Source organism: Aquarana catesbeiana, linkage group LG04 (assembly GCF_042186555.1).
Source record: "Aquarana catesbeiana isolate 2022-GZ linkage group LG04, ASM4218655v1, whole genome shotgun sequence".
Lineage (NCBI taxonomy): Eukaryota > Metazoa > Chordata > Amphibia > Anura > Ranidae > Aquarana > Aquarana catesbeiana.
The window spans coordinates 263,631,255-263,644,729 of NC_133327.1; the positions used below are offsets into that span (position 1 = coordinate 263,631,255).

Below are 13,475 nucleotides of genomic sequence, written 5' to 3' on the forward strand. Positions count from 1 at the left end.
AAAAAAAAATTATTTCATTACAAAGACATAAAAAGAGCACAAACACAAAAAAGTCACCTAGAAGGGAACAAACGCCACTTATTCTATGTAATGTATCCATGTTCAATGTTCCACACATGAAGTTCAACATGTTTCGCCTTACGGCTTCCTCAGGAACATGCGTGGACATTTTTCTCTAATAAGTAGATACAAATATATATTAGATATACAAATCTCAGATTCAAACAGGTACATAAAATGATTCAAACCAATTACAGTATACATACATAAGTGCATCCAAGAGGTATAGCAGAAAACTCTCAACTAGTGGGCCCTAGCTCCAATGTTTAGGAGATACAGAGGGTCCTCACAGGAAGAAACACCAATCTATGCCTAATCACCCACAGAGAGGAGTACCATTGATAAACTTGAATACTGTTGTAAAATCTATTATTACCTATAAGTAATCAGAAAATATGATGTATATCAATGACAGTACATGTCATTAAGTGGACCTACTAATTAGGTCAAAGGGTATAACATGTTTTAAGTACATATAAAAATATACTATATAGAATAGGCTTACATGGAAAGTAACTGTTAGGTGACCAAACTGGGAGCCTAGTTGTCCATTCAAACACAGCTACAAATGTATCACTGCCTCCAGGATTAGAGTTCCACACCTCCTAGTCTTGCACAAGCATGAAGAGAACTCCACATATAGTTTGCAAGACAGGAGGATGAGACCAGTTTAAATTCTCCTAGCATGAATATGATAGAAAAGATTTTGCTTGCCTGTATGCGTAGTCAGATCCTTATGATAAGAATTCCTAAACAGGAAGGGACGGTCAGAAGACCTGGGTGATCTAATCTACAACTGAACATAAATGATTGCAGACAGAGGGCACATGAGAAGGTGAGGGTGGTTTTTGGGAGCAGGGGGATCGAGATAAGATTGAGAAGATTGCGGCTGATGCTTGAGGAGGGGGGTGCCGGGTGTGGGGATGAGAAACTGGAGGACTGGGATATATCCCCAGAGGTTAGCAGAAGGAGGAGGGTGAGGAAAGTAAGATGGGAATGGAATGTGTATGAGTGCACGTGCTTCCCTGTCCCTGTGTGTGGGTCAGCAGGTGGGTTAGGTATTAGCAGGAAGTGATGAGAGTAGTAGTAGGGAGAGGGTAGAAATGATGGTGATATGTACAAGGTTTGGGGTGGAGAAGAGAGGAAAAGAAGTGAGAATTTGAAAGCAGAGGATACTAGTAAGTGAAGGCAGAGTAGTGGGGAAATATTAAAGGGTAGTGGGGATAGGATTCAGACTTGCAGGATGCCTTCCAAAATGGTGGTTTGTGGTCAATCCAGAGTGGAGAAGAGTTCTTTGTGGTCTTTTCTTGCTGCTTTCGTTATCCTGCTTTAGTTAAACTGCTGTGTTCAACTGCTGATTACTCCTGCATAAGAGATAAGCAGGTAAAGGCTCTATGGACTCTTTTGTATCACTATTTGTAATCACACATTTATATTTTTTGTTTGCATATAGAAAGCGCTGCACTTTTGTTTAAATATAGGCACAAGCATGCCTAGGCACCCTTGTGTGGTAGGAGAAAGTCCAGACAAAGGGTACATTTTTCAGGGTTCTTTAAAATATTCCCAAATTTACCCGTATAACTTAGCAAATCTTCCCTTTTTGAGTTCAGTTCCAATCTAAATTTACAATATTGCTTTCTGCTTGAATAAATAACAGTCAATATAGAGTTATTTCTACCAGTTAGGCCTCCTGCACATGGGAGTAAATAATGCCACGGTTTTTAGTGATTGGAAATTAGATGCATTGTTTTCTATGGAACATATATGTAATACAGTATTGAATAGAACAAAAATAAAAATTTTTACATACGCATGTTTACATGGCTATAAGCATGTTTATGCAAGTATAAATGAGTATATTACAATAATATTTATGAAGAAGAATTTGACTGGTCTATACACTAACGCACCTTTACACGCCTATGCTCAACATTACTCAAGACTGTTACACACAGTTTTTTTACTCATGGGCTATCTGTCAACAAGTTCCTGCTTAAGCATCAGTAAATTATGACGCCCGTATGCAACGGGCCTTACATTACAACAAAGCACTTGTCCATTAAAGTAATTGTAAAGGTTTAAAATGTGTGTATATATATCAGTCAGAACATTTGTTTTACCTTCATGCATTAAGGTAAAAAAAAAAAAAACTTTCTGCATGCAGCTCTTCCCCTTCCTTATACTTACCTAAGCCCGATCTCGATCCAGCAATCTGTACGAGAGACTCTTTCGGCTATCTCCTTCCTCATTGGCTCAGACCCAGCAGTGGTAGTTCTCACAAATAGTATGGAGGGAGAAGGGGGCATGGCTGAGCCTCTCCCTGTTTGTCTTGTGTGACTTGTTATAGGGGCACTCGACAGGGTGGCGGAGCTAGGAACGCTGGTGGCGGACCCAAGAAGAGAAGGATTGGGGCTGCTTTGTGAAAAACCTTTGCACAGAGCAGGTGAGTATAACTTTTTTATATATCACACAATGTAAACAGAGGTACATGCCTCTGTGTTGGCTCTCCTCCTGATCTCAGTGAAAGCTCACTGAGGGGCTGGGGATTCTGCAGCCCGTCAGTGATCTTTGTGTAGCTGATGATTTTATTGTTCAGCTACACACAGATCACACTGACTGCAGCCATCCCACACCAGTGCACCAAGCACCACCTGTCCCTGTCCACAGTGCACATCAACATCTGTACTAATGTTCCATCAACATCTGTCAGTGTACAGTGCACAAAATATCTGTCACAGTGTACCAAATAATAAAACTTTTTAAAAAAGCAGTGTAAAAATATACAATGAACAAATAAAATAACTACATAAATTAAAAAATTTAAAGCGCCCCCACCCCCCATGCTCTTGTGCAAAGGCGAATGCATGAGTTGTAAAGCGTGAGCAATATTTTTAGCACCAGTCCCCCTCTGTAACTCTAAACTGGTAACCTATAAAGGCTTATAAAGCATGACGGCTACAGTGCAGTCGGATAATTCTGAGAGGCCATCATGTGACGGCCTCCCAGAATCGTGCCCCCTGGAGTGTGCACCCCGGAAAGTCCATGACCATCGGGTCTCCCAGACCCAGTGTGTCACGGATCGGGGTAAATGGCCAATGACAGCGGCCCTTTACCACGTGATCACTCCGTCCGATGACGGAGTGATCACTTGTAAATAAACTGGAGCATGTTCAGTTCGGCTCCTCCCCTCTCCTCACACCGATTGGTACAGCGTGTGAGGAGAGGAGGGAGCCGCTGAAGCAGTGCTTGTGGGCTGGATCTGATGTGCCCACAGTACTGATCTGTGCCCATCCCTGGCTCATCCGTCCACATCCATGCTCCATCCCTGGCTCATCCATCCACATTCTAGCTCCATCCCTGGCTCATCCATCCATGTTCCATCCCTGGCTCATCCATCCTCATTCATGCTCAGCCATGCTTCATCCCTGGCTCCTCCATCCACATTCATTCTCATCCATGCTCCATCCCTGGCTCATCCATCCTCATTCATGCTCATCCATGCTTTATCCCTGGCTCATCCATCCTCATTCATGCTCATCCATGCTCCATCTCTGGCTCATCCATCCTTATTCATGCTCATCCATGCTCCAGCCCTGGCTCATTCGTCCACATTCATGCTCATCCATGCTCCATCCCTGGCTCATCCATCCACAATTATGCTCATCCATGCTCCATTCCTGGCTCACCCATACTCATTCATGCTCATCCATCCTCATTCATGCTCATCCATGCTCCATATCTGGCTCATCCATCCTCATTCATGCTCATCCATGCTCCATCCCTGGCTTATCCATCCTCATTTGTGCTCCATCCCTGGCTCATACATCCACATTCATGCTCATCCATGCTCCATCCTTGGCTCATCCATCCACATTCATGCTCATCCATGCTTCATCTCTGGCTCATGCACCCTCATTCATTCTCATCCATGCTCCATCCCTGGCTTATCCATCCACATTCATGCTCATCCATGCTCCATCCCTGGCTCATCCATACTCATTCATGCTCATCCATCCTCATTCATGCTCATCCATGCTCCATCCCTGGCTTATCCATCCTCATTTGTGCTCCATCCCTGGCTCATCCATCCACATTCATGCTCATCCATGCTCCATCCCTGGCTTATCCATCCTCATTCATGCTCATCCATGTTCCATCCCTGACACATCCATCCACATTCATGTTCATCCATCCTCATTGATACTCATCCATGCTCCATCCCTGGCTCATCCATCCTCATTCATGCTCATCCATGCTCCCTCCCCGGCTCATCCATCCTCATTCATGCTTATCCATGCTCCATCCCTGGCTCATCCATCCTCTATGATGCTCATCCATCTTCATTCATGCTCATCCATGCTCCATCCCTGGCTCATCCATTCTTATTCATGCTCATCCATGCTCCATCACTGGCTCATCCATCCACATTCATGCTCATCCATGCTCCATCCCTAGCTCAAGATTTTTCCCTTCAACTCTGACCAGCTTCCCTGTCCCTGCTGAAGAAAAGCAACCCCACAACATGATGCTGCCACCATCATTTTTCACGACGGGGATGGTGTGTTTAGTGTGATGTGCAGTGTTGGTTTTCCGTAACACATATTGTTTTGCTTTTAGGCCAAAAAGTTTAATTTTTGTCTCATCTGACCAGAGCACCTTCTTTTACATGTTGCTGTGTCCCCCACATGGCTTCTCACAAACCGCAAACGGGACTCCTTATGGCTTCCTTTCAACAATGGCTTTCTTCTTACCACTCTTCCTTAAAGGCCAGATTTGTGGAGTGAACGACTAATAGTTGTCCTGTGGACAGAGTCTCCCACCTGAGTTGTGGATCTCTGCAGCTCCTCCAGAGTTACCGTGGGCCTCCTGGCTGCCTCTCTGTTTAATGCTCTCCTTATCCAGCCGGTCAGTTTAGGTGGATGGCCATGTCTTGGTAGGTTTGCAGTTGTGCCATACTCTTTACCTTTTCGGATGATGATTTAACAGTGCTCCGTGAGATGTTCAAAGCATGGGATATTTTTTTATAACCTCATCCTGCTTTAAACTTCTCCACAACTGTATCCCTGACCTGTCTGGTGTGTTCCTTGGCCTTCATGATGCTGTTTGTTCACTAAGGTTCTCTAACAAACCTCTGAGGGCTTCATAGAACAGCTGTGTTTTATACTGAGAATAAATTACACTCAGGTGGACTCTATTTACTAATTAGGTGATTTCTGAAGGCAATTGGTTCCACTCCTTCCACTTCACAATTATGTGCCACTTTGAGTTGGTCTATCACATAAAATCCTAAATAAATACATTTATGTTTTTGGTTGTAACATGACAACATGTGGAAAATTTCAAGTAGTATGAATACTTTTTCAAGGCACTGTATTTGGGTTATTTTTACCAAATATATGTAGCAGTAAAAATTTTGGCCAAAATTTATGAAGAAAAATTACTAATTTGCAAAATTGTATAACAGAAACAAAGAAAAATGTATTTTTCTACAAAATTTTTGTTTTTTTTTAATTAAAAAAAAAATCCAGCAGTGATTAAATACCACCAAAAGAAAGCTCTCTTGTGTGAAAAAAAAGGACTAAAATTTCATATGGGAACAGTGTTGCATGACTAATTGTCATTCAAAATGTGAGAGCACCGAAAGCTGAAAATTGGTCTGGTTAGAAAGGGGGTTTAAGTGCCCGGTAGGCAAGTGGTTAAAGTGTATTTTTTCCCCAAAAATAGCATTTGAATAAAAGCTGTGCAAATATCGTGTGACATAAAAAAATTGCGAAGCCCACCATTTTATTCTCTAGGGTCTCTGCTAAAAGAATATATACTGTTTGTAAGTATGCCTATGCTATGTGTGAGAAATAACGTTGACATTTTTGTGAAAAGACAAACAAATTGTATTTAATTACTTTGTTTTCCAAATAATTGTGGGGACAAATTACAACATCAAAAAACTCACCATGCCTCCTACTAAATACCTTGGACTGACTACTTTCCAAAAAGGGGTCATTTGGTGGGTATTTGTACTGTCCTGGCAGGTTAAGGCCTCAATAAATGAGATAGGCCATCAGTACATCAGGTGTGATCAATTTTCAATGATTGGTACCATAGCTTGTAGACTCTATAACTTTCACACAGATCAAATAATATATACTGATTTGGGTTACCAAAGAAATGTAGCAGTATAAATTTTGGTCAAAATATATGAAGAAAAATTACTTATTTGCAAAATTTTATACCAGGAACTAAGAAAAACTTGTTTTTCTTTAAAATTTTCCGTCTTTTTTTGTTTATAAACCAAAAAATAAACGGAATGGTGATTAAATACCACCAAAAGAAAGCTCTGTTTGTGTGAACATATAATAAAAATTTCATATGGGTACAGTGTTGCATGACTGAGTAATAATCATTCAAAGTATGAGAGCACTGAAAGAGGCAAATTGGCCTGGGAAGGAAGGGAGTGAGTGTCCGGTATTGAGGTGGTTAATGTATGAGAGGTTAAATGTTTGCCTCTGGTCTCCAAGTAATGCCTGGCCTTAATTTTAGCTAAGTACCCTCTGACTTCAATTCACTTTACCCTATGTAGTCCTGTGATGCAGCAATGGAGGGATCGGCTTTCTCTCTCACTTTAGGACAGCTGTCTCTTACTTACTTACTCTTCGGGTCTCCTTACTGTCAGTAAGCCATAAACATACATTTCCTACTGGTTCATGGCCACTCACTGAGATGCAATTTGGACAAATTTCTGAGGCTTGACAGGGTCAGTGGTCTAGAACAGGACTCACACACTGATGACATTGCTTGTTTCAGTCAATTTTTATTTAGCCAACGTAGCAGCACAGTTCATTCCCTATGAACTGTGTTGCTTCTATGGTTGAATAAAAATGGACTTACCTGAGTGACATCATCACCGTGTGGCTTCTACCTTTCTGTATCTTCACAGGGCAAGCACTGGCTCCTTAGACTGGCACCTGATCGGATTAGCAGAGGTGCAGGCTTGGAGCAGTGACTTCTGCTTGATTTTCCGACAGTATGTTCAATGAACTACTGCAGTCTACTCACTGTGTGCCTCCAGAACTCTCCTTTTTACATGTAGTTCTATTTGGTTGATGCCTGTTACCAGAGCGCAGGTACACCAATATGTTATTTATAAACATGTATATCTTTAAACATATACATGTATTATACAAAATCTCTGAAATATTGCACATGCTTTTTTCATAATAATATTTTAATAGTTTTTTATCTACCACCCTCCTACAACGTCCTAAAGCTCAACAATTGTGGAGCATAGCAGAGCAGAAAGCATAACCTGGCTGTGTAATGTGTATAATGTGAAGGTTGATTTCTTTTACTTGCAAAGCTAAACAAATAATAATTTGACTTTATTTCCTCTGTAATGCACCATTTTGGAGTTTGTAGCAGGTAGAAGGTTACAGGTTTGTCTGGCTAGCATAACATTTCAGTCACCCTATTGTCCCCTTAGTTTGTGATATAGACTATGCTGCATCACTGGCCTGTTTTCATGATTTGCTTTCATGTGTTCCTTTTTAGGCAAGCACCTATCAAGCTGTACTTGTCACAGATGGCATCTACTCGTTCTGCTTGATGTATTTTGCAGATGGAGGAATGAATTGGAATTATTTATCAATTCCTTCATATTACTTACCCAAGATGGGCTACTTTAGGTACTTCTCTCTTTAAGTAAATATGTCTAACAACTGAGTATGGATATGTCAAATAATGTATTCATGTTTTATCTTCAAAATACGGTAAATAAATGGTTATGGTTCTAGGAACACATCTGTATGTCAATACAGATCATGTTCAGTGGCTAGATTGTTAGTATTTTGTACATACAACCTACTTGAAGCAAAACTAAGCCCTCCTATCCTTTACAGCCAAGGAAGCTGTTATCTTGGACATTTTTTGATCTGCAGCTGCCGTGGGGCTGCGTATGTTATCAGTTGGGGTGCCAGTGGTTTGATGGCTTGACTGTTTTGAGAGATGGTTAAATAGGTGGGTTTAGTTTTGCTTAAAATTTCCTAGTAACCTGGGTTTCCAGTTCTTCGTTTGAAAATTCAGAGCTCGGTAACATTCATGGAGTTTATGTTTTGGTAGATATTACCCATGCCAAAACAGGTGCACTGAGACTATGGTGCAGCTGTGCATGGTGGTCAATCACCTTCTACCATCAGCTTGCTCAGTAGGTTTGGCAATAAAACCTGGTATCTGATTACTGTTTTTTTCGCTCCATAAGACTTACCTAACCATAAGACGCATCTAGTTTTTAGAGGAGGAAAACAAGGAAAAAAAATATTCTGAGCCAAATGGTGTACTAAAATATTTACCAGTGCCCATGAAATGCAGCCTGACCAATGCCAATGAAATACAGCCTTACCAGTGCCAATGAAATGCAGCCTGACCTGTGCCAATAAAATGCAGCCTGACCTGTGCCAATAAAATGCAGCCTGACCCGTACCAATAAAATGCAGCCTGACCCGTGCCAATAAAATGCAGCCTGACCCGTGCCAATAAAATGCAGCCTGACCCGTGCCAATAAAATGCAGCCTGACCTGTGCCCATAAAATGCAGCCTAACCTGTGCCCATAAAATGCAGCCTAACCTGTGCCCATAAAATGCAGCCTGACCTGTGCCCATAAAATGCAGCCTGACCAGTGCTCATAAAATGCAGCCTGACCAGTGCCCATGAAATTCAGCCTGACCAGTGCCATGAAATGCAGCCTTACCTATGCCACCTCCACCTCACACAGACTGATATTCCTGTATGCATCCGCCTGTCACTTAGAAGACAGAGCAGCCCGAGCGGCTGCCGCGGCCGTACTCCATTCGGCCGCTCGGTCTTCTGTCTGTGGCTGAGTGGCAGACCCAGCAGGAGATCATCTGGCACTCACGGGAGGGCGAATGGGGAGGGGGGGGCCTTGTCAGTATTCGCTCCATAAGACGCAGAGACATTTTTCACCATTTTTTTGGGGGGGGGGGGGAGTGTGTCTTATGGAGCGAAAAATGCGGTAGTTTCTATGCAGAGTTGCACCAGATTTTGCACTCTCTGGTTTTAGTAAATAACCCCCCCATCTGTATTGAGCTTTCATCATTTGGACATGGTGAATGGTTGCATTCTTCAGTGATTCAAAATGGAGGCACCTGGAACACCTTTCCTGCCACACACTTTCACTGCCCCATCTGACACCCTACAAAGGAGCAGCATAGATTTAAAATTGCATAATCGCATAAATTTGCCCCATACACATGCCTTAGTTTCACATTTTAAATAATGCACATCTTTGCTGACTCTTTAGATCTTGTCCTTGCTTAACTGTCCTACCCTCCAGGTTTCTGATATAAGGCAGATGATTGACTGAAGAAAATGAAATGTAGTTACTCGGTGTATAAGCCATGTACATTAGTTGACATAATACCTGCAATTTTTTTATGACATGAACCATGACAGCGTGAAATTTATCTGAAGAACTGTAATAGAAAATTATTACATTGTGAAACTTGGTCTACTCTACGCATTGCAATTCCTTTTTGCTTCTTTGTCTACAGTTTGGTTGTAGCATTTCTTTATGAGCATCAAAGCTCCTTAGGGCTTATTCACACCATACAAACATGAAAACTGATGGGAACTGATGGGGAAACCACAAAGATTTAACTTGCAGAGACATACGTTTTTACATCAGTTTATGTAATTTTTCATGCACGTTAGTTATGTGCCCTATTCACACCAATGTTGATGTCATATCAGTTTTTTCCCATGCAGAAAAATGCATACAAGTTATAGATTCCTGCACATAAAAAATCTTCACGTGATACTAGTGTTGGGGTGTGAACAGGGCACATAGAGAACAATTTTTTGTTTTGTACTCTTGAAGAACGCGTGCAGAAAAACCGACGTCTCTGCACCATGGTGTGAATGCGGCCTAAAAGTGTAGCTAAACCCCAAATCAAAAATATATATTGCAGCTTACTAGTACTTGGTGGGCCCATTGTTTGTTTTTCTTTTTTCAAGCCTATTTTGCTTTATTTTCACCTGGCAATCCTGATAATAATACATTACCTGTCCCCGGGTGGCTATACTCACTACTCCACTGTATCTGTAAAAGGAGGCATGGTTGTCATTCTAGTCTGCTCTCCTGATATAGACTACAAACATGTCTGTATCTCTTTATCTCCATTATGTGGGGGACAGGCCAGTTGGTAGTTTATTGAATAGCTAGGGAGGGAGATGTTCTTTGGTGCAGCTCACTGGAAGTGACAAGGACACAACATTTCTGTCAAGATCCTGATTTTCTGTATGTGCTGAAAATGTTCTTAGCTTGAAAAAAAAAGCAAAAAAAAACAAACAAATGCAGACCCCAAATATAAGGACTTTAAGCTGCAACATATTGCATTTTTGTTCTTAGGTTTAATGATCCCTAACACTATCAAACTACAAATGATGTTATTAATTCACTGTGTTTTCTATAACTGCATTTTATTTATAGTGGAGAATCTTCATCTTACAGTCCAGCTGCCAATTTCCCAGCATACAATGACCCACAAACAAGTTATGGTGCTAGTATCCAGAAAAGGTACACTCCAGATCAGTACATAGGACAAAACACAAGTAAGTGTCTTGATATTTCACCTGAAACATTTTACTGATAAAGTGCCTCTTACAGAAAACAGTTGGGAAACAAAGGCATTCTATATCCACTTGCCGGCATCGCTATAGCAGAATGACGGCTACAGCTCAGCCGGCTAGTTCTCGGAGGCCATCGTATGACGGCCTCCCATGGATGCACATCTGGAAGTGTCCATGATGGCTGGGTCCATGGGCATAGCATAAGGTGTTGCAGGGGTCACAATCGCAACCCCGCCCCTAGCTCCAGGGGGCCCCTGCAGCCTCCCTGTCATATTATCATATCCTCCACAAAGTCCAGCTTCGATCTGCCCTAAGGCCCCACAGCCACGCTCCTGTACCAGGCTTCCACTTTGCCTTCCACAGTCCATATCCCTATGTTCTCATTGGCTGGGAAGAAGCTGTGAGCCATTTCCTGAATGGAGAGGAGCATGTGGTGAGAACAGCCCAGGATGGGGAAGTGTCTGTGCTGTGTGCTGGCAACATGGAATGGTAACCAAGCTCAGCTAGTTAAGAGGATGAGAGTGCCGTCCTGTAGCCACGACGGGACCAATGTCACTAGTGAGGTAAGACACCGCTCAGTGTCTTCTAGTCTAGATGAGATGCTCTGTACCCCCCCCCCACCCGGGGATGTCCGCTTACCCCACTTCCTTGACAATTGAGCAAAAGACACGCACCTCCGGGAGGTGACCTTCCCCCAACACCTGTCAACACTGACAGAGAAACCTTCAGAAATTGCTAAAACAAATCCCTTAACACCTCCTAAGGGGCCTCTGAGGGGCTGCAGGCTCCAGATTTCATGTCACTTGGCTTTGCCCCCCTAGATGTAAGTTTCCCCTCCCCACAAAGCCCCCTGACCACCCCCTCCGCCCTGGATGCTATGCCCGCTGCTGAGCTTCTTTCCCAGTACAGCACTCTATACTGCTCCTCCTCCGCAGGGCTGAAATCACATTCCTTTACAACACAGCCAGTCAGCCATGATCTGCATAGGGTGTATTTGCCTTCTGCAACTACACTGCCGTTCCGACCAGGGGATTTCACAGGTCAGAACGGCAACATAAAAGCCAGATACACCCTGTGAAGACTGACAGACTATGTGTAAAGGAATGTGATTTCAGCCCTGTGTATTGGGGGGCCCTGTGTATTTGATTCTCTATCAGTGATCCCTGTCCTCTGATTCTCCAGGGGTGATCCCTGTCCTCTAATGTAAGGAGGAACTCTGGGAACTCTCTCTTAAGCCACTTTGAGTATCTTGGCGTGCGGTGGGTGTATCTGCACACGCGGTGGAAGTGGTGGGTGGTGTTGGGGGGGAGGGGCAGGTCATCTTTTGCATCGGGGCCCACAAGCTTCAAGCTCTGCTTCTGGCTGGGTCCACAGGACTTAACACATTATGGATCATGGTAAAGGGCCAATTACAGCCGTCCTTTACCATGTGATCGCTCCGTACAATTATGGAACGATCACTTGTCAACAAACAGGGATCATACCCAGTTCAGTTTGCGCTGCTGCGGTGTTTCTCTCTTCCATCCTCATAAGCTGTATCGTGTGAGAAGAGGAGAGAGAAATACCACAGCAGTGTGAGCTGGCACAATTCTGAGTGACAACAGTGCCCATCAATAATCCTACAGTGTCAAAAGTACTTATCAGTGCCCCTACAGTGCCAACAGTACTCATCAGTGCCCCTACAGTGCCAACAGTACTCATTAGTGCCACATCAGTGCTCATCGGTGCCACATCAGTGCCCCTACAGTGGCAACCATACTCATTAGTGACTCATCAGTGCCACATCAGTGACCCTACAGTGCCAACAGTACTCATCAGTGCCACATCAGTGCCAACAGTACTCATCAGTGCCACATCCATGCTCATCATTGCCACATTAGTGCCCCTGCAGTGCCAACAGTGCTCATCAGTGCCACATCAGTACCCCTACAGTGCCAACAGTGCTCACCAGTGCCCCTACAGTACCATCAGTGCCACTGGTGCCACTACAGTGCCCATAAGTGCCATCAGTACCACTACAGTGTTCATCAGTGTCCTTACTGTGCCATCAGTGCCCCTACAGTGCCATCAGTGCCACTACAGTACCATCAGTGTCCATCAGTGCCACTACAGTGTTCATTAGTGCCATCAGTGACACTACAGTACCCATCAGTAAGTGCTTATAAGTGCACATCAGTGAGTGCTGAACAGTGCAATCAGTGCCCAATGGTGCTTATCAGTGCCATCAGTGCCCAACTTTGCATATCCTTGCCATCAGTGAATGCTTATCAGTGACCTACAGTGCTATCAGTGCCCTACAGTGTCACCAGTGAGTGCTCATCAGTGCCACTACAATGATCATCATTGCCACTACAGTGATCACTAGGGATGGGCCGAACACCCTCCGGTTCACTTCGCATCCAGAACATGCGAACAGACCGAAAGTTCACGCGAACATTCGAACACCGTTAAAGGCTATGGGACTCGAACGTGAGACATCAAAAGTGCGAATTTTAAAGGCTAATATGCAAGTTATTTTTCCTGCCCCAGGGGACATGTATCAATGCAAAAGAAAGTTTTAAAAACGGGGGACATGTATCAATGCAAAAGAAAGTTTTAAAAACGGCCGTTTTTCCGGGAGCAGTGATTTTAATGATGCTTAAAGTGAAAAAATAAAAGTGAAATATTCCTTTAAATATCGTACCTGGGAGGTGTCTATAGTATGCCTGTAAAGTGGCGCGTGTTTCCCGTGGTTAGAATAGTCACTGCACAAAATGACATTTTTAAAGGAATAAAA

At 43.2% G+C, this 13,475-nt stretch overlaps 1 protein-coding gene across 1 annotated transcript in view; it reads left to right on the forward strand.

Moving 5' to 3' along the window:
• The window catches only part of MUC4 (mucin 4, cell surface associated), a 245,720-nt gene that overhangs the window by 48,415 nt on the left and 183,830 nt on the right, over window positions 1-13,475 (forward strand). The window contains exons 14-15 of the mRNA XM_073626452.1: window positions 7,606-7,739; window positions 10,560-10,681. Coding sequence (XP_073482553.1) covers window positions 7,606-7,739; window positions 10,560-10,681 — 256 coding nt within the window. The remainder of the gene's footprint in view (window positions 1-7,605; window positions 7,740-10,559; window positions 10,682-13,475) is intronic.